The 24,106-nt window shown below is 55.2% G+C and overlaps 4 protein-coding genes across 15 annotated transcripts; 1 reads left to right on the top strand and 3 right to left on the bottom strand.

The window, feature by feature from the left end:
- Positions 1–263: 263 nt before the first annotated feature.
- Rpl18 (ribosomal protein L18) lies at positions 264–3,066 on the bottom strand. Its single transcript, XM_075952597.1, has 7 exons — positions 2,965–3,066; positions 1,667–1,753; positions 1,452–1,559; positions 1,097–1,195; positions 772–895; positions 609–678; positions 264–378 (listed from the first exon to the last, which is right to left on the bottom strand). Exons 1-7 carry the CDS (start codon positions 2,965–2,967, stop codon positions 303–305), a joined length of 567 nt encoding a protein of 188 aa, XP_075808712.1. The 5' UTR covers positions 2,968–3,066; the 3' UTR covers positions 264–302.
- Positions 3,067–3,139: 73 nt separating this feature from the next.
- On the top strand, positions 3,140–11,152 carry Sphk2 (sphingosine kinase 2). Of its 6 annotated transcripts, XM_075952585.1 has the most exons (7): positions 3,140–3,406; positions 4,799–4,949; positions 7,868–8,336; positions 8,871–9,020; positions 9,125–9,219; positions 9,303–9,418; positions 9,623–11,152. In XM_075952585.1, the coding sequence occupies exons 3-7, from the start codon at positions 7,931–7,933 to the stop codon at positions 10,701–10,703; spliced, it is 1,848 nt and encodes a 615-aa protein (XP_075808700.1). In that variant the 5' UTR covers positions 3,140–3,406; positions 4,799–4,949; positions 7,868–7,930; the 3' UTR covers positions 10,704–11,152. The 6 variants fall into 6 exon arrangements, with proteins under 6 accessions (XP_075808700.1, XP_075808703.1, XP_075808701.1 ...); XM_075952588.1 differs by lacking the exon at positions 4,799–4,949 and having other exon boundaries at positions 3,147–3,406; XM_075952586.1 differs by lacking the exons at positions 3,140–3,406; positions 4,799–4,949 and adding an exon at positions 6,476–7,055.
- A 100-nt stretch (positions 11,153–11,252) lies between these two features.
- Dbp (D-box binding PAR bZIP transcription factor) lies at positions 11,253–16,324 on the bottom strand. 7 transcript variants are annotated; one of them, XM_075952589.1, is made up of 4 exons: positions 15,775–16,317; positions 14,355–14,765; positions 12,901–13,112; positions 11,378–11,750 (listed from the first exon to the last, which is right to left on the bottom strand). In XM_075952589.1, the coding sequence occupies exons 3-4, from the start codon at positions 13,054–13,056 to the stop codon at positions 11,535–11,537; spliced, it is 372 nt and encodes a 123-aa protein (XP_075808704.1). In that variant the 5' UTR covers positions 13,057–13,112; positions 14,355–14,765; positions 15,775–16,317; the 3' UTR covers positions 11,378–11,534. The 7 variants fall into 7 exon arrangements, with proteins under 7 accessions (XP_075808706.1, XP_075808708.1, XP_075808704.1 ...); XM_075952590.1 differs by having other exon boundaries at positions 15,574–15,854; XM_075952591.1 differs by lacking the exon at positions 14,355–14,765 and having other exon boundaries at positions 11,253–11,750; positions 15,775–16,324.
- Positions 16,325–16,712: 388 nt separating this feature from the next.
- On the bottom strand, positions 16,713–21,463 carry Ca11 (carbonic anhydrase 11). Its single transcript, XM_075952596.1, has 9 exons — positions 20,752–21,463; positions 20,590–20,664; positions 19,734–19,876; positions 18,574–18,759; positions 18,273–18,368; positions 18,061–18,133; positions 17,564–17,718; positions 17,303–17,468; positions 16,713–16,838 (listed from the first exon to the last, which is right to left on the bottom strand). Exons 1-9 carry the CDS (start codon positions 20,816–20,818, stop codon positions 16,813–16,815), a joined length of 987 nt encoding a protein of 328 aa, XP_075808711.1. The 5' UTR covers positions 20,819–21,463; the 3' UTR covers positions 16,713–16,812.
- Positions 21,464–24,106: the final 2,643 nt, after the last annotated feature.

The following is a 24,106-nucleotide window of genomic DNA, read 5'->3' as shown; positions in this document are numbered from 1 at the left end:
TTGTCTCACCAGCTTCCTGGGGAGTGCCTCACCTGTTCCCACGCCTTCCCCACACCCCAAGCACCAGGGGGAAAGACTAATCTTAGGAGGAAGCAGACACCTGATAGTCAGCATAGGCGGAGCTCTAACCACAGGCAGAGGCTGCACACTGCCCCTCCCCAGAGCTGGGCCTGTACTGACTGCCAATCAAATGTTCTGCCACCACTCACTGGTGGCTCTCAATTCATCCCACCCCATCCTAACTTAATGAACACACAGGACCATCAACATCCAAAGCCTTTTAATAACAGTAAGATCCAGGGTTAGTTTTTGTAGCCGCGGCTGGCCCTTCTGCCTCTGGCACGTTCAAACTTCCGGCCCTTGGAGCGGACATAGGGTCTGTGGGGAGAAGGTATGGGTCAGAGAAGCCCAGCTCACAGAGGCCAACAGGGCCTGTTCCTGTAATGCTGGGAACCTCTTCTGGGCTAGGAGAGCTTTCATGGGACCACATGCCAATCAAGAGTTTGGCACAGGCTCTGGGTAGCCCTTAGCTGTGACAACCCCCTACCAGCCACTGCAGCTAAAAGCTACACAGGGGACAAAGCCTGAGTCCTTAGCCTGATACTCACTTGGTATGGCTGTGTGGGGTTCCTGGGGCCTTGCCAAAATGCCGGTACACCTCTCGGCCCTTCCGAGGTCCTGGCCAGGGAAGGAGAGGTTAAGCAGAGACCAGGAACTCTTGACGACAGAAGGCTCCCCAAACCTTGGCACGCCAAAGCAGCCCTTACTTACCAGACAGGAGCACAGTGCCACGGCCCTTGGGAGACTCCAAGGCCAGCTGGTCAAAGGTGAGGATCTTACCCCCAGCCTTGAGGATGCGACTTCGGGCCCGGCTGCTCACCCGCAGTGCACACACCTGAGGGGGCAGACAACAGGAGCTGCGGAAACCCTCACACAGCAGACTCTTGACACCCAACTGCCAACACCCCCATGCTTTAGGGCTAAAGGGAATCCAAGCACCACACACAATGGTGAGGGAATGGCATGCTGTGAGCACCCACAGCAAAGCCTGAGTTTGGCTGGAGAGATGTTCTCTGGTTCCTCGCTGGTCATTTACCTTCAGTTTGGGCACATCGAGAATCCTCACGTCATCTGTGACCGTCCCCACAACCACAGCCGTCTTGTTTTCTCGACCGGGAAGCTTCATCTTTCGGATCTGAGAGGAGTAAACAGGTTAAGTCACTCTGAAGGCCTCACTAGAGGCCTGGAATCCCATCTTTCTCTCCCTGCAGTCAGCACTGGAACACAGACAGGAAGCACCAGCAGTCAGCCAAGGCAGAGAAACGCCCAGGGAGAAAAGCACAAGTGACTGTCACTTGGGGCGGCAAAGCGGAGCCCAAGCACAGGGGAGCCCTGTGATGTCTGGTGTCAAGCACCCACTCCAGACCCAGTTCCCCTGCCCAGGTACTAACCATCCGGGACAGGGACAGAGGTGGCCGGTTGGTGCGACTCATGAATAACCTTTTCAGCACAACCTGATTGAAGGTGGAGTTGGTTCGCCTGGCCAGAAACCTGTACAGCTGGGGGTGGGGGGTGAGAAGAGCGATCACATGACGGCCACCCTCCAAACCCATCCTGTCCAACTTCTGGCCTACCCTCCCGATCCAATGGGCATCTGGAAGCTTACCTTGACCAGCAGCCGCAGGTAGATGTCCTGGCTCTTGGGCTCCTTGCGCCGAACCTTTCGGTCCTTGTTGTGGCGGATGTCAACACCCTGTGGGGAGGTCAAAGAATGTTATGGAGCCAATGCCTAACCGAGATAACTGCCCCACATCAAAACTTTTCTTTTCCAAGACAGGGCTGTCTTCAAGAGATCCGCCTGCCTCTGCCTCCCAAGTGCTCAGGTTAAAGGCGGGTGCCACCACTGCCTGGCTGCCCTTTACCTTTGATTGACTTACATAATGAAATTGTTACTTATCGTTCAGGCTATTCAGTCAATAAGTCAAACCCCAGGCCCACCACCAAGCAGTTTCAAATACTCGTAATATAAAAGTTCAAATCTCATCTTAGTGGTCCAGAGTAGCGAGACACAGCAATGGGCCTGGAATTACTGCCAGCAAGTTCCGCAAACAACAAAAAATCCCAAAAGGACCCAGGGGGGATTAAAACTGGGGAGGACGGTGCTCCTACTTGACATTACCCACCCACGATATGGGATCATTCCTCCCAAACTCTCAAAACTCAGGGAAATCTGACTTGGAATAAAACCTAAGATGTACAAAATGCTCAGTCTACCTAGCACACGCTTATCACATTAAGATCCTGGGTTCTATGCCCAGTACGGGTGGGGGTTCAGATCCTCACAAGAATGCTCTCAAAACAGACCCCAAATCTGGAAAATAGTCAAAAGAAGCCAAAAGTCCATTCTGGACACGTAAATATCTTTATGTACGACCAAGTGAGACTTTGTTATCTACTTCAAAACAGTCCTAGGAAGGCCAGATGCTGATTTTATCCCGCTCTTTGCCGAACAGTAGTTACTTAAGTGCTAACAGCACGGTTTAACCTGCACCTTCGCGAACGTCTCCCCCACTCACAGGGCATGGACGGGATTACTACAGCCCCTTCCGCTCGAAAAGACAGCGGGCACTGTCCCTGTCCCAGTTACCACAGCCCAAACCCGGAACACACAACTCCACTCTCCGTTGTGAGGAGGCCGGGGCAACGGGTCTGCCGTGAGTTCGAGGCCAGACTGGCTCCCTGGGAGCCTGGGCTACAGAGCAAAACTTCAGAAGAGCCTCGGAAGGTGCCCGTGGCCGGACGCCGCTGGCGGCGGCGCCACGTCCCGGCCGGAGGCCCCTACTAATCCCCCGGCCTTGCTCGGCACTAGCCGCGGCCACCCGCACCCCTCCGGCGCGCTGCGTCCCAGCTCCGCTGAGGATGGCAGCGGATGGGACAGCCGAGAGCGCCACTAGGCGAGCTCACCATGATGGCGCCTCCTGCACGGCCTGGTCCGGAAAGACAGAACTCCGCCGGAGTGGGCGGGGAAAGGGCTCCCTGCGGGACGCACTCGTGACGCGCGCAGGACGCTCTACCCCGAGGAGCGTATCTCTGTGGTGTGTTGGTGACGTCACATGGGCGCGACGCGTCGCTCTACCGCAACCTGGGTTTCTCTATGGTATAGTGGATGACCCATTACAGAGTCCCACAGAACCACCGAAGAGAAAACAATGCGACACCAGAGAAAAGGGCCGGCACGCAGAGAGCCTGTCTAGCCTGACCCAGTCCCTGTTCTCTGTATTCTTCAGGGACCCGAGAGCGAGAGATATGCTTGGAGTTAGCAGGAGGAAGCTCGCGGTGACGCTCTGGCCTCAGGCCGACCGCTTCTCGGTGGCTCCCGGAGGACCGGGTGGGCTGTGTTTTCGAGGTGAGGCTTGTCCCGGCCTGAAGAAAAAGCTAATCTCACATTTCCGGAAATTTCCTTAAATCCGCAGCTGCCTTTCCCTTATGCTTAGTTTAATGGACGCAACTGAAGTTCAGGAAGCCCTACAAGGTCTCTAACCTGAGACTTTCTTCTGCAATTCAACCTATAGTTACCCCCACCCCATACGGGCTCAGCTTTTCCCCTGCCCCCAGTGGGCTCTTCCCCGATCTCTCCTTAGTTTCCTTCCTCAGAGAACATATTTTTCTTTCTTTTTTTTTTTGTTTGTTTTCTCGACCAGTCAGTTTGAACTGGCGCAACATTTTCGATATACAAAGTATTTATGTGCGGAGAAGGCATGCGGAGCCTCTGCCGGGATCGGATCTGGGGTGGAAAGGCTGGATAACAGGCTCCTGAGGAGTGAACTGCCCCGGAGAGAAAGAGCTAGAGACCATGGCGGGGGTGGGGGGGGGTGAGAAGGAGAAAAGCCCAGGGAATCCTCTGCCGAAGGAGAGAGAGAGGAAAATTGGCAACTACTCAGACTAGGCTGGTTTTTGTTTTTGTCATTTTTTTTTAAGTCAAGGTTTCACAAAGCCGACCATCCTGGCTTGATTCAGTCGTTCTGCCTCAGCCTCCCATGTAGCTGGTGTTATGCCCAAATCCGCGAAGTCCCCCAAAAGCGAACAGGGAGACCGAGTCCCATGTGTAAAAGAAAGAGCCTTTACTTTATACAAGTTTGCAAACTCAGTCTCTCCACATGTCCAACGTATTGGAATAAACGGAGAGCCCCAAACTCACTTAGAGTTGGGGTTTTATAGTAGTAAAGGTGGGGTGAGGGGTTTCCTCAGGTTCAGGGCCCCTGACTGGCTGACATCTGTCTAGGGGTGTCCTGGCAAGTGGTCCTATCTACAGCAGTTGGAAAGTTAGAAATTTCCTTTGGATGGTCCGTTTTTGGGTGGTGCTGGGTAATCTCAGTTCCTGCAACCAGGTATTGCTTCAGGGTAAACTGCGGACACCCAGGCCTCCATTAAACTTTTGGTGGCTGAGTCCTACACTGGCAGATGATAATGGTTGGAAGTAAAGAACTTCCTTTGGGTGGTCTGTTTCTATTTAGCTTGTTATGGCTGGTTCCTACAGCTGGGACCACAGTTTTACAGCGCCTGACTCTGTTGTTTAAAATTATGACCTTGGGTAAGTCACTTTTCTATGTTTTTCCTCGTGATAATAATCCTAACAGGGTGTCTTCCCTGGTCGTGTCGGTCTCTAAGCATTCAGTCAACACTTTGTTCGCAGTGCTAGGTAGAATCAGTTACTGGACTTGGGAGGACAAGGTGGGCTAGCTGGATGGGAGATGTTGGCTCTGGGACCCTGAGCCTGCAATGTACCCTTGGTCTTCAGAGCTGCAACCTGGGACTGCACAGTGAGAAGGCAGAAGTTTCCACCCAGACACTCCTGTGTAACCTCCTGTGCTGGGCTCAGGCCCTGCTGTGACAGAGCAGAGATCTGGCTGCCCACCGGACACCATGAATCCAAGGGGCAATGGAACCAGGTAAGGCTCTAGCTAGAGCCATGGTTCTCAATGTGTGGTCGCCCCTCCTGGACCGTTTCGCAGGGGTTGCATATGAGATATTGGTGCCTGTCCTGGAACTAGCTCTTGTAGACCAGGCTGGCCTTGAACACACAGAGATCTGCTGGGATTAAAGGCGTGCACCACCACCGCCTGGCTACATTACAATTTCTGACAGCAAAATTACAGCTATCAAGTCGCAACAAAAATAATTTTGAGGGTTGGGGTCAGCACAGCATGAGGAACTGTACTAAAGGAACCACAGTGCCCCAGAGTCTCTATTATCCGCCTTAGACCTCCCCTCGGGCAGCGTGAGCAGCCCTCTTCTCTGACACAGTGAACTGAGGCTCTTCTGGGTGAGCGCAGGAGACTTTGTGAGCCAGCACTTCCCCTTTCTTGTTCCCTTTCTCCGCTGAGGTCTCAGCCCCTTCCCCTTTGGTCATGGTTTCTGCCTTAATTGTTCTCAGAGCTCAGTGGTTGTGTCCCCAGTCCCCATTTCACTGGGGTCCGCCCCCCTCTTTAGCACTCATCTGGGGCTGTTGCTGCTAGGGATTGAATGCAGCACGTGCTTATCCGGCCATGTCTGTGAAGCTTTGTCCCTGCCTTGTGAGAGTGCAGCTCAGTGAGCGGGCCTCGCCACACGTGTGGGAGGTGCATTTGGACAGGTGCACACACGCGTGCACGCACACACACACACGCACACACACGCCGTCGTCTCTCAAGTTCTGCCAGTCCCCAGCTGTCCACTCTTTTGCTCTTTGTTTTCATTTCACCATGTCTTGCCTGTCTTTGTCAACATCTTTTTTCTTTCCCCTGGGCTTCCAAAGCTTTCTCCCTCCTGCCTCTCCGGGCTCTGTCTTGTCACATGGTGGTTTCCTGGGCAGATGTTAACCTCACTCTGCCTCCTCAACGGCTGGAGTCCAAGCTAAAGAGGTTGTAAATTAATGAGCTTCCCCATTCTGGTTGTTATTCAGAACTGTCTCCTCCTATGGTTTGTTACTGTTACATTGTTCGACACAAGTTGTCACATAACTGTCACATATGCGCAGCAATGGCAGACCTACACTACGTGCCTCGGCCTTAGCCTCCCAAGTACTAGAATTACAAGGTACCACCACACCAACCCCAGTCTTAATGTTTTCATTTCTTTGTTTCTATCTCTGCTTTGCTCTGTCTCTCCCTGTTACCAACATTAACTAGAGTTGTTCTCTGCAGTGGAAGAACTCCTTCCCCACGCCCCTTTTCTTTTTTTAAACTCTGTTGGGACAGGCCATTTTGACCTCAACAAAGATGGCGAGTTAAGCTTTGCCTCGAACCACGTCCTTACCTTTGCTGCGTGTGAGCCCTCAGTTATGATGGGGCCTCCTTGCTTGGCTGTAGCCCCTCCCGGTTTCCTCACTCGACCGGTCAGGTCTCGTCGCGTAGTTCCGGAGGCGGATGGCTCCGCCTCCCTGCTCTCTCATTAGTGCGGCTTAGACTGGCTGCGCAGGCATTGGCTGGGCGGGCGCACACCCTTCCCCCACCCCTAGATCTGATGGGGGCGGTAGTGCTGACTCTGGAGGGGCGGCCGGGAGGACGCGGCGTGCGCGCAGGTTGTGGGGTTCCGGATGACCCTAGAGGGGCGGACACTCAGGCCCAGACGAAACACTTGGTGGGATCTGGAAACAAACCAGGGCCATGCCTGGGATAGAGACCCAGACCCGGGCCTGCGTTGCGGCCCTGGAGTAAGGGTACACACCAGGGACAGACGGAGCGGACAGCCGGGAACCTGTGGATGGAGGCCCAAATCTGGAGTCCCGGGAGGCCGAGACCCAACCCAGAATGGAGCATGTATAGGACTCTGTGCTGGTATCTGGTTTGAGGGAGGTTTGAGGGCGGGGTAGATAACCTGGGCATTAAGAGAGCGGCCCAGGGCAGCGAGCGGACAGAAGTAGATCCCAAGAGACAGTGTCCATGGGGGCGTGTCCCAGGTGACGGGGTAAGATTGCCCAGAGGCGAGCAGTTAAGTGGTTGGACCTTCTGCACAGCAGAAGGGGCTCAGCCCTGGCTCCCACCCTCTTCTAGAAGAGAAGGCGGCTGACCAGCCAGGTTAGTGCTTCCCGACAAACCAGCTGGTGGCCGGCCACTCCCTTGGTCACTCCCATGTGGCTGCCCTCTGACTGCTCTGGGTGTCATGCCCGTTCTCTCCTGTCTGTTGCTTTCTTCATTGGGGTGAGAAACTTTTAAGTGTCCTATTGGCCTGTGTTTCCTGCTTCTTAGAGTTGTCCCTTCCTTCTCTGTGCCTGTGTGTCTGCATGGTTCTCCACTCTCTACCTACAGTGACTCAGTGTGTGGGAGGGGATGGTGTCTTTCTGTCTCAGCCTATTTTTTCCTGTCTCTATCATGCAATTTCCCTTTGTGTCTTGTTCCCCTTCCCTCGAGCCCTTGCCATCACCCAGTATACCATGTATCTTACTTAGGCTTTGGCCACTTTTGGGGGGGGAGGGTCAAGACAGTGTTTCTCTGCGTATCCCTGGCTGTCCTGGAACTTGCTTTGTAGATCAGGCTGGCTGCTAATTCAGAGATCCGCCTGCCTCTGCCTCCTGAGGGCTGGGATTAAAGGCGTGCGCCACCATGGCCCTGCTCTTTCTTGTCTTCTGATTGGTGTGGGTTTTTTGTTGTTTCTCTGTGGGTGGGGTTGTTTCCGGTAATAAGGTATCGCTGGCTGTTAACTAGTTGTTGCATACAGAGTCCTGAAAGATAGGTAAGTGTGTCCATGCTTTCTGTCCTGCCTCATGTGGTCTCCCCATGCTCTTCTGAGTCTGTCTATGGTGCTCCCTTCCCATACTGTCTCCTTCTCACAGCCCCTCCCCACCCACGGCGAGGTTGCAGGACTCTGACCATTGTCTTCCTCCCCACAGAAGCTGGACCAGAAGCTGACCACAAGCCAGGGGTCTAGAAGTGCTTGGGACAGGGCTGAAGTCATGGCCCCACCACCAGCACTGCCACTGGCTTCCAGTACTCCAATCCTGCATGGCGAGTTTGGTTCCTACCCAGCCCATGGCCCCCGGTTTGCTCTCACCCTTACAGTGCAAGCCCTGCACATACAGCGGCTGCGCCCAAAGCCAGAAGCCCGGCCCCGTAATGGCCTAGTCCCTCTGTCAGAGGTCTCAGGCTGTGGCACTCTGCAGAGCCGCAGTCCCTCAGACACTGCAGCCTACTTCTGTGTCTACACCTACCCACGGTGCCGGCGCCGGGGCCGATGCAGAGCTATTCGGACCTTCCGGGCTGATGGCGCGGCCACTTACGAGGAGAACCGTGCAGAGGCCCAGCGCTGGGCTACTGCCCTCATGTGTCTCCTTCGAGGAGTACCTCTGTCTGGGGAGCAGGGTGAGATGCGGGGCAAGAGTCACAAGGGGGTTTCTGTCTCTTTCCTTGTGTCGTTCTGGGTCTTTCTCAGAAGACTGAGGTCTTTTGCTCTAGGCTGTACTGTCTGACCCTCCCTGGACCACAGATGAGTGACGGGGAGGCTGACTGGGGGGGGGGGGTGAGAGCTACACACAGGTCTCCACAGGGAGGGCGCTTCCCAGCAGAGCCTTCCTCACCCAGGGCCCCACTTCCTGTGTGTGCCTCCCAGGCCCCAGAGCTTGTTAACAGGGCTGAGGGATCAAGGCTTCTTTCTCCACCTCCCACATATGAGCTCAAAGGGCACATAGTTGTTTTCACAACCAACCCTTTATCTCAGCACCAGTGAGAAACCTGGGCTGCCCACACCGGCCAGGTGGCAGAAGGGAAACTCCCAGCAGGCCCTGGGCACCTGCCCTTGACTTATCAAGTCTCCTTGGGGTTCCTTTATCAAGAGGAGGAGCTCTGGTTTCTGGCCTCTGGCATGTCAGCCTTTTCTTTCTCTCTTGATTTCCTTAGAAATCACCCCTGAACTGCTGCCCCGGAGGCCAAGGCTGCTTATATTGGTTAATCCTTTTGGGGGGCGGGGCCTGGCCTGGCAGCGCTGTATGGACCACGTGGTGCCCATGATCTCCGAGGCTGGACTGTCCTTTAACCTCATACAGACAGGTAGGGGCTTTGGGGTAGGGTGGGGAGGGATACTCTGGGATCTTCCGGAGGGGAGTGGCGGGATGAGGAGGCTTCTTGACTAACCCTTTTATTTGTCTACTTAGAACGACAGAACCATGCCCGTGAGCTGGTCCAGGGGTTGAGCCTCACTGAGTGGGAAGGCATCGTCACTGTTTCTGGAGATGGGTTGCTTTATGAGGTAAAGCCACAAACACCCTAACCCTGCCCTGGGGGTAACCAGAGAGGGTAACGAGGACCCAGGCAGCCCTATCCCAACCACAGGTGCTGAACGGGCTCCTTGATCGTCCAGACTGGAAAGATGCCGTGCGGATGCCCATTGGGGTCCTCCCCTGCGGTTCCGGCAATGCCCTAGCTGGGGCGGTTAACCACCATGGCGGGTACGTTGACGGCTTCTGAGACAGCAGGGATACCTGCTGAAGAGAGGGATGAGTCTGGAGCTACAGGGTCCCGCGACATTTCAGCTTCCTGCCCCTCTTCCTGTTAGCGGGCATGGCTCCCTGGTGGGCGCGCCTTCCTTTTCCCCGGCTGTCACCCCCACCCCATTGCTCTTTCCCCTGTGACACCCGTCTCTGGCCGTGAAGGTTTGAGCCTGCTGTCGGTGTTGACCTGCTGCTCAACTGCTCGCTGCTTCTCTGCCGCGGCGGCAGCAAGCCTCTGGACCTGCTCTCCGTCACGCTAGCCTCAGGATCCCGCTGTTTTTCCTTCCTGTCAGTGGCCTGGGGATTCCTGTCAGATGTGGACATTCACAGCGAGCGTTTCAGGGCCCTGGGCAGTGCTCGATTCACACTGGGTGCAGTGCTAGGCCTGGCCACATTGCATACCTACCGTGGACGCCTCTCCTACCTCCCCGCTACCACAGAGCCAGCTTTGCCCATCCCAGGCCATAGCCTGCCTCGAGCCAAGTCAGAACTAGTCTTGGCCCCAGCCCCAGCTCCAGCTGCCACCCACTCGCCCCTACATCGTTCAGTGTCTGACCTGCCCCTGCCCCTGCCCCAACCTGCCTTGGCCTCCCCTGGCTCTCCTGAACCTCTACCTGGTCTTTCCCTCAATGGTGGTGGTCCAGAACTGACTGGAGACTGGGGGGGAGCTGGAGACGCACCTCTGTCCCCAGACCCACTGCTTCCTTCACCCCCCAATTCTCCCAAAACAGCTCAGCTTTCACCCATCAGTGAAGCGCCCCCAGAAATGCCAGCATCCTCGGGGTCCCCGCCTCCCACCTCCAATACTCCAAAAGTCTCCACCTGGGGCCCATCTGACCACCTGCTCCCTCCCCTGGGCTCTCCACTGCCCCCAGACTGGGTGACAATAGAGGGCGAGTTTGTGCTCATGTTGGCCATCTTGCCCAGCCACCTCGGTGCAGACCTGGTGGCCGCCCCACATGCTCGATTTGATGACGGCGTGGTGCACCTGTGCTGGGTGCGCAGCGGCATTTCACGAGCTGCACTACTGCGTATTTTGCTGGCCATGGAGCACGGAAACCACTTCAGCCTGGGCTGCCCGCACCTGAGCTATGCTGCAGCTCGAGCTTTCCGCCTTGAGCCACTCACGCCTCGTGGCGTGCTCACTGTGGACGGGGAGCTAGTGGAGTACGGGCCAATGCAGGCGCAGGTGCATCCCAGTCTCGCCACGCTGCTCACTGGGCCTGCGGGTCAAAAGCCGTAAACTTAAAGGAGCCTGAAATATTACAAGGTGGTGGGACCACAGTATCATGGTATATGGCCTGGCTTTTATAGGTAGAAGGGATACCAGGATTCACAGTAGCAGGGGTGGATACTGGTCCTGACCCTCAATTCCCAGAGGACCTAGCGGCTGAGGGTGGGGCCTGCCTTCTTTGCTGTCCAATGATGGGGCCTGGAATGTATGAGCAAGCGAGGCCTCAGCTCATTGGCCAGCCAGGGTTTCTTGCCTACTCGGTGCCTCCGTTTGACGGGCCAATCAGCCCTTGAGGGGCAGGTCCCCCCTCCCAGGATTTGCACTAATGGTCCACCCCTTGCCGGTTGGGGGTGGGAAATTCACTTCTCATGTTGTATGTCTTGTGTGTCCCTGGTCTAAAAAGCAATTGAAAAGGTCTATGCAATAAAAGCGTCGCTCTCTTCGTCGCCCTTCCACCAGACGGTCCTTTCAGTGACATCTGTCCTTTACCCAACTTGCGCTGCCGCTGGCTTTGTACTCAGAGCCAGTAGCTGCTTTGTCCCCCACAAGAGCTGTCTCCTGGGTTCTCAAGATTTATTCAGGATTGTGTTGGCGGAGGCGGTTGGGTAGACAGGTTCCCCGAAGTGCTAAGAGCACACACAGGACCCTCCCCACCCCCAAGAGGGAGGTGGGAGAAGGCTAGCTTTTTCTTAAAAATATAAATGTATTTGTCTGTATCATGACGTCCCTGGGGTCACCTAGCTGGCCAGACTATCGGCCACGGAACAAGGAGGGAGGAAGAGTGCCAGGTGCAAGTCTGAGTAAGGAATCGGGCACTGCCCAGGCAGGGTGGAAGGAGCCTCACAGTGTCCCATGCTGGGCCTGGTAGCGTGAAAGGACAGCGCGGTAATGGGACAGCTCCTGTCGCACAGCCACCACCTCCTGCCGCAATAGGGCATTCTCCTTCTCCAGGAAAGCTGCCCGCACCGATATCTGATTCTCTTTGAGTCTTCGTGCATCTCGAGACCTCTTGGCTGCCTCATTGTTCTTGTACCTTCGGCTCCAATACTTCTCATCCTGGGGACAGAGGAGTGGAAAGGCACTGAGAACCAACAAAGGAACAAGTGGCAGGTTTGGAAACACTCCCACAGCATAAGACCTAAATGTCTATGCTGGGATAGGTACCCAAGGTTCTGCTGTCTACTGCCCTACCTGCTAAGAGCAGATCCCTAGCAGAAAGTAAAACGCGAGATAGATTCCAGGCACACATACGTAAAAAAGCAGACCTGGTCTTCAATTCTCCACTGTGCAGAGCAAGCCTCCCACTTGACAAGGACCTATGGAAAGCTGGTTGCTATGGATGTTTGTTACCTAGCAACGAGACCTTCAGGGTCTAAGGGGCTTATCCCATGGAAGAGCACACTGCCCTACAACATCACCTTTCCAGACCCTGGTTGCTAAGAAAAGCTTGGTTAGCACCCCCTCCCCATGGGGTTTGATGTCCTGGTTGCCAAGGCAACCTCATCTCAGTAAGTAAATACGAGCTGTAAGTAGACCCAATGATCCGACCCAGTCTCTTTCCTTCTGCCCTTACTGATGGATGGGGGCTGTCTGCCCTCCCCTTTCTCCCTCCAGTACCTAACTGAAGGAAGAGCTGGAGGCTCATGCTTCCCCTGAGGATTATTCCAAGGGTCCTCCACCCAGCTTCCTAATTAAAGGTCCCAGCCTGCCAGGACTCATTCACATTCCCTAGCAACAGCTGAGTGCTGAAGAAGAAAACGCCACTTAAGAGGGAACTGGATGCTGGATGGCTATAATACAAGGTCGTGGCAAAGACGTGAGAGAAGCCTTCTTCGCTAGCAGAGACCCCAATAAGAGCAAAACCAGAACGTTAGGATTCATTTGCTGCTGAAACTCCCACAAATTAGAACATGGCTGGTAACAGGTGACTTCCAGGCCCCAGGCTGTCTATGTCAGCCCCAGCCAGGCCAGCTGCTGAGAAGCTAATAGGAGGCTAAAGAAAGCTGTAGCAGGCAACGAGGTCTCTGATCCACATGGGGGTTCTAGGTCCGTGTGACTGGACTCCACAGTGACACCATCTCGGTGACTCTCAGGACAAAGCCTGTCCCTAGGAGCCTCATGAATCAGGTATGCCTATAGGGCTCTGAGACCTCATCCCAAAGAGAAGCTTCCTTCCTGATCAAGGCCATGTCTCACACCGGCTCACCTTCTGTTCCTCAGGCACCTGGACTTTCCTTGCCTTCTTCATGATTGGCTGAGGCTTCAGTTCCTCCTCGGAGAAGCGGTGTCTCCGAGGGTCAAAAGTCTCATGGCCTGGAATGCTTGACAGGGCAAGGTCAGCTGGATCAGGTTCAAAGGTCATTAGCACCTCCACGGAGTCTGGGTCCACAGGACTGGGTGTGTCCCTGGAGGTCAAGCCTGGAGAAATACACATCACTTGAGTTCCTGAGTATTCAGTTTGGGGGCTGCTGTTTCAGAGGCACCCTTAGAAACCGCTGGGCAGTTTCTGCACTTAACACAAAGCCTGCCGGTCAAGCATCAACCCTATGACAAAGACCCTCAGCCTCCATGAAAGTAATTCTACCTTTACGAGTAAGGCACAAACATCCCGTAAGTCTGCTAGCAGCTTCCAAAACCTCCAAACTTCAGATTCGGTATTAGCTTTGCTCCCACTCTCGTCTGAGTTCTACTTACTGAATCCTCTGTATGCTCAGAGTTTAAACCTGTTAGGCTCACTCCTAAGAGTGATGGAAAAGCAGAAGCTGCTTCGAGGTTCCAGGAGCTTGGCTTAAAAAAAAAAAGCAGATGCCTGTGCCTTTAAGAACGGGCAAGTCGGGGCCAAACGAGGACACCGGTTCAGGGCTGCATCACGTGTGGCCGACTGCTTCCCTTCTCTCCCCCCCCCACCCCACGCACCCTCACGTTCCCCGGCCCCGCCTCCTCGCGCGTGAAGAGCGCGTGCGCGCAGCAGGGAAGGAGGACTCACGTGGCGCGGGAATGTGCAGCAGTGTTTTGCCTGGAGGTCGGATCAGGGACAGGTGTACCCAGGCGTCCCACATCGAGACTCCTTGTCTTGATGGGGGGGGGGTCGCCTCCCCTCTTGTTCCTTTCGGTATCAGCTCCAACATCTCCAAGGATCCTACCTCCCCACCCCGCACTTAAGGGGGATCGTGGGGGAACCGGCTGACAAGCCCTTTGCCACAATTCTAAGATCCTAGGTGCCCGTCGCAGGAATATGGGGAGCTCCCTCTGGACAATCCAGAATCGGGACCCCGACATTCTCTGCTTCAAGACTCTGAGAACCAGAATGCAACACCCTCAACTGGAAAGGATGGGGTGGAGCCGGGAACCTAGCGCCCAGCTCTGGCCTGCTCCCATTTTAGGTGTCCTTGAAGTCCAGTCCTATCTCGTTTCCCAAAATCTGGACAGGGACTTTGAGACAGTCCGCTCCCCAGTTAACTAAGGTGTTCTGAGTTTCTAGTCTTGGCTCCAAGAGCATGAGAAAACTTAGTCCTAGAGAAAAATACAGCCTCTCACTAGACAACCCTCTCGCATTTGGGGGCCCAGATACCCTAATGGATCACGGCATCTCATCAGGCAGACTTCTAAAAGCACGGCGACGCCCGTCCCCTGCCCGCCAGCCCCGCCCCTTCACCGCACCTGCGCGGTGGCCGCCGGCGGCTCCCAGCGTAGCCCGCGCGGGGGCGTGCCCCGGCGACGAGCGGGGGGAAGAGGAGCCGCAAGAGCCGGGCCCCGGGGAGGGCGCGGGCGTGCGTGCCGGAGAGGGTACCGGCGACAGGGCCCCGGGGGGCGGCGGGCTCGGCGGGAGCCCGTGCTCCAGCAGGAAGGCGTCCAGGTCCACGTACTCCACGTCGCCGAAAGGCAAAGTGCGTTCCCACAGCAGCGGCGCAAAAAGACTCGGGCCAGCCGCCGGCCCTGAGCGCCCCCGCGGGGACCCACCGCCACCAACCGCCCCAGTCGGAGCATCGGCTGGGCCAGCCGTTTCCAGGCCCGGTGCCGGAACGGGAGCTGAGGGCAGAGTCGCCTTCCGCTCCTTTTCCTTCAGGAGACCTGTGGGTCAGGGAGAGACGGAATGGGATGGAGACACACAGGAGGAACCCCAAGTCACAGATGAAGTATAGAAACCCGCATGGCGAAAATACAAAGAAGTGAGGAGATGGGAGTCATAGGGCAAAGACCCAGAGAAGTGGGGACAAGGGGGGAAACGGGAACCCAGAAAGAGGAGGGGATATACAGACAGAGGATGGGGAGTCCCAGAGAGAGGGACAAGACGACAGGGACCCAAAGAGAGGAAAGAGAAAGTGTAGAGAGGATAGTGTCAGAAAAAACCCAGAGACAAAAGGTGCAAGTTTACAAAGAGGGATTTAGAGACAGGATGGGTGAAAGGTCGGGCAGGTGAGAGAGAAAAAGTAACAGCTCAGTAATTCCCCCACCGCTGGCACCCTCATCCCCTCCCCCACGCTCTTTTCGGGGCAGGAAGGGGCGCCACCGCTCAGGCACATTCCCCGTCTCTAGTCTCCACGTGACCCCGTGAGGCCCCGCCCAAGCCCGTGTCAGCACCGTGTGAGCATCCGACACACCCCCTCCCTTCCCCAGGACGCTAGGGGTCCAGACTCCGAGGCTAGGGGGAAGACAGAGGGGGCTGGCACCTAGATTGCGTCCTAATGGAGGAAGACTCTGGGCACTTGACTCTTGGGCCTTCCAGGTGTCAGATTTGGCCATGGACGCAGGGAGACTGAGATGGCTAAACACCTGAGTGACCGAATGAGGACTAGCAAAGACGAGATACCTAGCACATAGGTGCCACGAACCACCACCCCAACATTTGAGTCCTTAAGACAGTGAGACTAGAACTCACAGCTGGCCGGCTCTTTGGGCTTGCTGGTCCCCTGCAGAAGGCTCCGCAGCCCAAGCAACGCTCCCCCGCAAGGGGGGGCTCCGGCCGGGCCTCCCAACAGCAGGGGGCCCGGGGTCCTGTCGCTCAGAGGCCGCGCCATCGCCGGACACCTGCTCCTAGGTTCATGAGCTCATGGAGAGTCGACGATGATAGGTCAGTCACCTGCACACTCCTGCGGTTCGGGCGAGTGTGTCCCAGGGTCGGGAGCGAGTGGCGTGCAAGCCTCCAGTATCCGATTGCTGCAGATCCTAAGATCTCCGAGAGCCAGCCAGTCCTCTCTGCAGAAAGGTGCAACTTCCGAGTGTCCTGGGAGGATCCTATAGTCAGGGCGAGTGGGGACCAAGCAGCTGTCTCTTTGCAACTCAGAGTCCCCAAGAGACACCGGCGCGCGCTCCTTCTGTACCAGCTGGGCGAACCTCTGGCTCTTGAAAATTTTGCACTTCTCGCAAGGAAAGGCGCTTTGCAATCTGCACCCAGAGGTGTGCGCCCAGAGGCGGAGGAGGGGAGCAGGAGGAGGCGGCAGCCTTGAGGCGTGGCCAAAGCAAACTTCTTTCGCGGAAAAAAAAAACCCAAACCAAAACACCCGACGCCAGAGCGCGTGCCCCTCCTCTGGGCCCCCTCCCTCCTCTTGGGCAGTGCACCCCAGCCTCGTGCCTCCCTCGGGCCTCAAGCAAGGGCCAATCACATCTCGAGCCCTTGAGATGCTCCGCCAATGAAGTGACGGGATCTGCCAAGACCCTGGAGGAGCGTGAGGGGTTCGAGCTTGTGAAGTTGCCTCTCCTTTTGGAAGGAGGCGGGACACTGACCTATATTTGGCCAATGAGAGGAGGCGCTGGGGGCGGGACCGTGACCCACTTTGAGCCAATGAGGCAGGAAGAAGGGGAAGCACATGGGCCTGCGCGTGCTGCCCGTTTCGAGTGTGGGACAGGAGGGGTGCCTCTTAAAGCAGCCGCGTGGACACGGGCTCGTTGCTTGAGGAAAAACGCAGAACACCAATTACAGCAGGTTAAAGCAGAAAGACGTGAGCTTCAGGAAAGATTTTTTTTAATACCCTGATATTTCTCAATCGCGACTGAAAATCAAACCACCGAGAAGCTGGACACATTCAGTCCCTTTAATAGCTTTGTTTTAGGGTGACTCCCCTTTCCTCGTGAGGAAGCTCAGAACAGGCGGGAGTAATCCTCTTTTGGGGGGGCGGTCTCAGCGACCATGAGGACCACCGTCCACTGCAAAAGAAGGCGCCGGCTTGTGGTGGGGAGTCTGAGCACATAAGGCTCTACCACAGTCTGGCTGCTAAAGGAGGCTGGAATAAACCAAATGGGGGGAAATAGCTCCTGGATCGGACCATTTAGGGAGGGAAGAGGGTCAGATGGGACGCGCAGATTAGGTTGTTGTACACGAAGGGGGTGAAAAAAAATGGGAGTCTGGACTGTACCATCGTACCCTGTTGAGAGGATTTCCGGCAAGACTCTAGCCATAAGTAGGGTCATACCATTTGTAAACAGGTGACTTGGACCGTACCATCTTGGAAAGTGCTGGTAGGCAGAGGGCTTGGAGGAGTGTGTAATTGTACCACAAGGAAAACAGGTGTCTCGGTGGGGAGTAGGAGAAAGGACTGAGGAATGTGTCCCACAGATAGCCCTGGAATAATGCGGACTGTATCGAGAAGGAGAGTACACATGAAGCATACCATGCAGGCGATAGTTGGGGCCTCGGCAGCGCCTCTCGGGGTGCCGGGGGTCCCTGTTGCCCCTCAAGGCTCTGTGGGCCAAGGGCTGCAGGGGCCGGCCATTACCGCTGAGGCTCTGGAAGATCTGGGATGGGGGGTTCTGGCTCAGGAGCCTCAGGGAGTGCATCTGCCTCAATAAGCACAGGAAGACATGGGTGAGTGCGAAGGTCGGAGCCCAGGGAATGCAGTACTTAGGATGGGGCAGCATGCACACGTGGTCACCTGGAGGGAGGTGATATTGAGAGCCCTGTCGATGAGGATCCAGGTAACAGTCTCGGAGCACGGAGGGGTGCTGAGAGAGCCCTGATAGGTGATGAAGCCAAAGGAGTCTGGAAACAGGAGCTCCAGGCTCAGATCTTGAAGAAAGTAGGCATCATCTGAGGGGATATCAAACCAGCATGAAAGGGTGTCCCCTGGGAACCCACCTGTGCACAAGCAATACATGGGGAGTTCGCTGTTTTTGTTGCAGTATGGAGATTGAACCTAGGCTTCAGGCATGCCAGGCAGGCACCATTGAGCCCTTCCCTGAGGGGTTCAAATCAGGATTCTATCACCACGCTCCATCTCCAGCCACTCTCTTCACTTCTTGTCTTGACATTGGATCTTACTAAGTAGCCCAGACCGGCCGTGAACCCACTCTGCAGCCCAGACTGGCCTTGTCACCCTCCTTCCCCAGCCTCTCTCATAGCTGGGATTCCACCCCAAGCTTGGGGACTTACTCTTGTAGGAGATTCGGGTGATGGTGTCCCGGTTGAGGAGGCGACTGAGGAATGGGTTGGAGCTACCAGCCACCTATGCAGGGGGCATGAGGCGAGGAGACAGCAGCCCAGGGCTCCCCAAAGGCCCACCACCCCAGAATAAGGAGCCTAGCCTCCCAGCCTCCCTTGGCCCTCGCACCCTGGAAGCCAGTTGCCCATCTTGCCTCCCTCACATTGACAAAGAGGCTGAGAATAGCCAGGCCATTGGGGCCCCTTGAGGCGGCACTGAGATTCCCGTAGAGTTCTTGGTTGAAGTGGATTAGCTGCACCTGGGGGAGTAGGGGCACAAGAAAAAGGGGTCCTTAGCAGAGGGGTCGAGAGGATGGTTTCAACGCTAAGGCTTTTGGTGTTCAGAATTGCATTAGGGATAAGTACTTAGGGTGGGGACAGGTAGCCTTTGGTAGATGAATGAGGTAAAGATAAAAAAAAAATAGGGTGGCCTGGTGTGGAGGGTCATTGGTTAGAGGTCACCACCTCAGCAGAGAAACCCTGGTGGTTGATCTGGTGTTCAGAGCCAGCCCCATCTCGAGATCCAAACAGCAGCCGAAGTTCACTGAGTCGGTGGCTATAAAGAAGAGGACCCCCAGACACGTTGACCACAGGGCGGGATGCAGGTAGGAAGGAGACATGGCGGCCAGTGTTGTACAAGGTTCCCCGGAGCTGCAGGAGAGGCAGAAGCTATTGGGGACACAGAGAGAGATGGCTCCCGCCCATGCTCCACTCGTCCATTCCCTGAGCCCAACAATTTAATATTGATTAGGCATAAGCCACTCCCCAGACTCAGACCATGTCTTCTACAGGTACTCAACACTGATGAATTAATTTGGTTAACAAGTACTGGACCAGGAGTACTATTTCAGGCTTGTAATCCTAGCCCCGAGGAAGCCGAGGCAGGAGGAGTGCCATGAGTTCAAGTCCAGACTAGGCTATAGAGTAAGTCTTTCCTCTTCCTTTCATTCATTCATTTATTTATTTTGTGTGTTTGTTTGTTTGTTTTGAGACAGCGTTTCTTTCTATAACAGCTCTGCCTGTCCTGGAACTTGGTTTGTAGACCAGGCTGGCCTCTAACTTACAGAGATCCTCCTGCCTCTGCCTCCTGTGTAGCTAGGATGACATAGGAGTGGGGGCTTTAGTTTGAATAATGGATTACAGGCTATAGAGAAGAAGGCTAGACGAAGGACTGGGAGGACTGGATAAGGGCGGAAGATGGAGGGGCAGGAAATGAAAAGGACAGGAATGATTGTCATGAGCCTAGTGTGAAAGTAGATCTGAGGAACTGAGGGACAGACTAGAAAATGACTGAGGATTTTGCCTCTCTTAAAGAAATGGTACCTAGGTGCGTGTAATATAGAAGATAGACTAAAGATGAGAAAACGGCACCTATCGTGTGGGTCCTACGCACATTCGTGGGTTTTGCCTTTTCAAACGCTTGGCATGGGTTGCATTTTGTTTTCATCAGTTTTGGCAAACATGGGAAGTCGAGGAAACCAGTGGGAAATGGAAGAACAGGGGATCTGCAGAGAGTGAGGCGCCTCGCCTCTCTCCACCCAGCTGGTACTTTTTGTTCCCCACAGCTACCATCCGCCTCAGCACAGGCCCTCTGCTCAAACTCACCCCAATGCAAGGCTCCTTACCTTTTCTCCCCCGGTGCTGAGCCTGAGTGGGGGCAGAAAAGGGTCGTAAAGAACCCGCTTCAGCTCCACATCCACGGGGCTCTGCCGCTTTCCCACAGCGCATAGGCTCCAGGCAGCGTTCACCAGGCCCCAGAAGGGAGGCCCTGTGGGAACAGAAACAGACTGGATCCCGGTCAGGATCTGCTGTGCTGGACTGGGGCAGGGATAACCAACCCGTCTGAAGAAAGAGGGCAGAAATCTGAAGCTAAGAGAAAAGCACAGAAAAGCCAGAATCCTATTTCCTAGATGAATTTTGGAATCCTTTCCCAGAAGCTCCTAACTCCTCCATGTATTGTTCCCAATTTAAGGCTATGTAAAAACAGAACTACAACTCCCAATAGGCCTCAGAGGTGAAACCAACTAATTCATCTCCTGTCTGTCCCAATGCCCCATGGGAATTGTAGTTCTTTTAGTCCCCCAAGTCCCACAGCTGGATTAGAGTATTAGGGGAGAGTTGCAGAAGAGGGCTTGGAAGACACGGGTGAGGGGCGGGGCAGGGACCTGCGCTACCGCTACCGAGGCTGTGCTTTCAGCAGGAATAGAACCGGCCTCCGGCGGCAAACACCACCTCCATCTCTCCACCCCCACACTTTTCTTTCCTTGCACTCACTCCCACTCACTACTTGAAATGCGCATGTATAATGTCCCGTGGTGAGCCGCTGAGGTTCAGAGGCCGGGACTCCTGGGGGAAGAAAGAAGGGGCTGGGAGCGTTGGTCCTGTGGAAGATGAGAGGATCGAGGACCCAAAGTCTGGAGTCTGGGGAAAACAGCGCCTAGGAAAACGGGGTCGGGCTCCGGGTCTCCACCCTGTTTGCACCTGGCACGAAGTTTCCCTGGAGATTCTCCTTGTAGCTCCACCAGTCCTCGGGATCAGGTGCAGGTCCGATGTGAGCTAGGAAGAGAGCAGCCTGCATCCCTCTCCTAGGCACCCCACCCCGCTCCTCCCTTAGGGGCTACTGCCCGGACCCCCAGGTCTTACCTGCCGCTCCCAGTGCGGCCCAGAGTACCAGCGCTTGAGGGGCGCTCAGGCGAGCCGCACCCCCCATCCAAGAGGCCTCGGAGCGACCCTTTCCCAGCTCCCAGCCCCCTAGTTCTTCCCTTCCCTCCTCCTGGGACTTCCAGCCTGGCTGTCCCCAGCACGGGAGACCTAGCTCCCGAGATGCAGGGGCTGGGACCGCGCACCCCAGTGCCCGTTTGAAGCGCACTCCTCCGCCTGCCTGGGCCGGCGCCCTGCTCTCGTTCTATCTCCCAGAGCTGCGATCGGTCTCGCCGGCCCCGGGTCCCTCTTGGTGCCGATGCACACCCCCTCTTCGCTCTCATCCAGCGAACCCAGCCGCGCTCTCGCCGCGTGCACTCCCTCCGCCTCCTCCCTCACCCTGCCTGCTCTTCTTCCCTCGGTCCTCCTCCTCCCTGTTCGACTCAGCCTTCCTTTCTATCTCACCTCCTCCCTCGCCCGGTGCTGCCTCTCCCTTTCCATCTCCTCCTCCTCTTCCCACGTTCCCTCCCTATCCCCACCCCCATCACCTCTGATCCTGCTTCCCTCTTCCCCACCCGCTTGCTCCCACTGGTTTGATATTTGACTGGGGGCCTCCGCAGTAAAAAGGGCCGCACCCGGGGACCCAGCCCTGGCAAGGGAGGAGCTGCAGCTGAGAGAGCCCGAGACCCCCTGCACCAGGTGCCAAGGCCAGAATGCCACTAGGCATTGGGGACCTGGAGTGCAGAAAGGCAGCTGGCCGGGAGGGGGAGGTAGAGGCTTAGGGGACTCGGTGTGAGGCGAAGGCTGGAGGCGAGCTGAGTGCTCAGAAAGGTGTGTGTGGGGGCGGGTGAGAGCAAGATGTCAGATAGGAGGGAGAGACAGAGAAAGAGAGACACAGAGAGACTTCATGTTCAGAACCAGGCAGGGGGGAAGACAAGTACGGAGACACATTAGAGTCACAGAGTCAGAGACATGCTTAGAGGAAAAAAAAATGATCAAGATGCCATGCAGAAAGATGAGATAGAGACTGAGAGACAAGAGCTCAGGCACACAGGGAAAGAGACAAAGACAGTAAACACACAGACCAAGCATGGCGGTTCCCACTGTGACCCCAGCATTCAGGGGGTGAAGATTTGAAGCCAGCCTAGACTGCACAATAAGACCTTGCTTGTCTAAACAAAACAACTGGCAAGCCACAAAGAACGAGAACAAATGAGACACAGAAGGACAAAGAGGTGGGAAGAGGCAGGCACCAAGAGATAACTTTAGAAGTTGGAGTGGAGGTTCACGCCTTTAATCCCAACAATCAGAAGGCAGAGACAGGTGGATCTCTGAGTTTAAGGTCAGCCTGGTCTACAGAGCAAGTCCCAGGAGGCCAGGGTTACACAGAGAAACCCAGTCTTGAAAATGAAATTGAGACAAAGAAAGAAAGAAGAAAAACGAAAAGAAAAAGAAAAGAAATACATTAAAGGTTGAAGCAGAGTGACCCACCCATGGGATTAAAGGAGCCAGGAGGGCAGGCAAGAAGAGAGACAGAGCCAAACAGATACAAAGAAAGACATAGGGTGAGGCAGACACTAAGGGACAGGATAGAAGGACCATTCCGGCAGGAAATGCAGGACAGAGATAAAAGACAGAAACATAGAAACAGACCTGGACATCAGGACCCTAAACATAGTTACTCATGCAGAGAGCAAAGACAAAGGCAGAGGAGAGGGCCAGTCACAGACCGAATGACTTGAGGAGGGCCTCTAGACAGAGGGGGGCAGGCAGGGGAGACATGGTGGGCCTCTAGACAGAGGGGGGCAGGCAGGGAGACATGGTAGGCCTCTAGGACAGAGGGGGGCAGACAGGGAGACATGGTGAGCCTCTAGGACAGAGGGGGGCAGGCAAGGAGACATGGTGAGTTGAAAAAGTTTATGCAGACCACCTGGGCCAGGTCTCAAAAAACAAAGGAAAAATGTAGACCAGGGCATGGGGAGCAAGCAGAACAAACATACCAGAAGCAGGAACACTGGCAGAAAGTCCCAGCTGTGTCTTTCTCTCAGCCCCGAAGCTGTCCATAATGTGGGGTCAGCATCTGCCCGATTCCACAGGTGTAATGAGGAGCCAGCAAGGGTGTTATCCGCTGCAGTGGACTGACTAGCGCTCACTCTGCTGCTAAAACGCCACAAACCCTGGGACCTAGAAGGCCTTATTTGACAAAGGGGTCTTAGCGTGTGTGATTAAAGTATTGTTTGTTTGTTTTCCCCATTATTGAGGATTGAACCCCAAGCTTTTATATAGGCTAGGCAAGCACTCTATAGGTGAGTCACGCCCCCAGCCCCTGGCTGCAGGAATTTTCGGCAGGTGCTCTGCTGTTGCTCCAGACATAATAGGGGATTTTAGCGTTCTGCAGATAAGGTCCATCTCCAGTCCTTTTGTAGCGTCCTTTTGATACAGTTTCTTAGTATGTAGTTCAGTGAGGCCTTGAACTCATTCTAGTTCAGAGAGATCTTGAACTTTCTGGCCTCCTGCCTCAATGTTCTGTGTGGCTGGGATGGCAATCCTGCACCACCTGAGTATTATTTGAGATATCACCCTTCATTATTATGATGGACCTGTCCTGAAACTCACTCTGTAGACCAGGCTGGCCTCAAACTTGGAGATCCACCTGCCTCTGCCTCCGAAATGCTGGGATTAAAAGTGTGAACCACTACCCGGCTAATACCTGTTTTCTTAAGCCATATAGTTTACTGTGAAAAATAGGTTTATGAGGCAAAGTATAGCCCAGGTTAGCCTCAAATCCCAACTCCAGCTCCTCCTGCCCCAGTTTTCCAAGTGCTGAGATTACAGGTGTGCATCATACCTGGCTTGGAATCTCTCTTCTGCCTTTAGTTGCTGGAGTTTTGCTGTTGTTTTGGAGAGAGGGTCTCATGTAGCCCAGACTGACCTCTAGTTCCTACTTGTAGCTCTCCAGTGCTGTGATGGTAGACTTTTACCAGCACTCCTGATTTTCAGCGGGGTAAGGGGGACCAAATCCAGGGACCCACGCATGCTAGGCAAGCACTCTATGAGTTGAGCTACAGGCCTAGCCCCAGTTTCTGAATCTTTCCAACCCCCCCCTACTCCCCCTTCTAGGCTAGGTCCTCACAGAACAAATACAGGCTTCAGGAGATCCGCCCCCACCACCACCGCAGTGAAGTCAGTTGGCTATGCTTTGAGGTGGACAAGGGGCCTCCTTTGAGGTCTGGCGGCCACCTGTGCCACCTCCATTATTGTGAACAGACAGGCAGGGCTGGCGCCTTGAGGGAGGGATGGGAAGGGTCTGGTCGGCAAGTGGCACAGATGTGGATTCCACGCCAATTTGCTTCGGCTG

This window comes from Microtus pennsylvanicus, chromosome 18, assembly GCF_037038515.1.
Source record: "Microtus pennsylvanicus isolate mMicPen1 chromosome 18, mMicPen1.hap1, whole genome shotgun sequence".
In the NCBI taxonomy this organism is placed as follows: Eukaryota; Metazoa; Chordata; class Mammalia; order Rodentia; family Cricetidae; genus Microtus; species Microtus pennsylvanicus.
This window is presented reverse-complemented; position numbering and strand designations above follow the sequence as displayed.

Excerpts from the sequence above, each read along its gene's own strand:
- Rpl18 (XM_075952597.1), bottom strand. Across the intron at positions 1,560-1,666 it reads ACCTGCGGCTGCTGGTCAAG|CTGTACAGGTTTCTGGCCAG; the intron begins GTAAGCTTCCAG and ends CCCCACCCCCAG. Across the intron at positions 1,196-1,451 it reads CTCTGTCCCTGTCCCGGATG|ATCCGAAAGATGAAGCTTCC; the intron begins GTTAGTACCTGG and ends TACTCCTCTCAG.
- Sphk2 (XM_075952583.1), top strand. The coding sequence starts at position 7,110 with ATGTGGCTGCCCTCTGACTGCTCTGGGTGTCATGCCCGTTCTCTCCTG. Across the intron at positions 9,021-9,124 it reads CTTTAACCTCATACAGACAG|AACGACAGAACCATGCCCGT; the intron begins GTAGGGGCTTTG and ends TTGTCTACTTAG. Across the intron at positions 9,220-9,302 it reads GAGATGGGTTGCTTTATGAG|GTGCTGAACGGGCTCCTTGA; the intron begins GTAAAGCCACAA and ends TCCCAACCACAG.
- Dbp (XM_075952590.1), bottom strand. The coding sequence starts at position 15,712 with ATGGCGCGGCCTCTGAGCGACAGGACCCCGGGCCCCCTGCTGTTGGGA. Across the intron at positions 13,113-14,354 it reads CGCCGGCGGCCACCGCGCAG|GCTTGACCTCCAGGGACACA; the intron begins GTGCGGTGAAGG and ends GTATTTCTCCAG. Across the intron at positions 11,751-12,900 it reads AGGTGCCTGAGGAACAGAAG|GATGAGAAGTATTGGAGCCG; the intron begins GTGAGCCGGTGT and ends CTCTGTCCCCAG.
- Ca11 (XM_075952596.1), bottom strand. The coding sequence starts at position 20,818 with ATGGGGGGTGCGGCTCGCCTGAGCGCCCCTCAAGCGCTGGTACTCTGG. Across the intron at positions 17,719-18,060 it reads CACCCGAATCTCCTACAAGA|ATGATGCCTACTTTCTTCAA; the intron begins GTAAGTCCCCAA and ends ATATCCCCTCAG. Across the intron at positions 16,839-17,302 it reads CCCCAACTATCGCCTGCATG|TGGACGGTGGTCCTCATGGT; the intron begins GTATGCTTCATG and ends CTTCTTTTGCAG.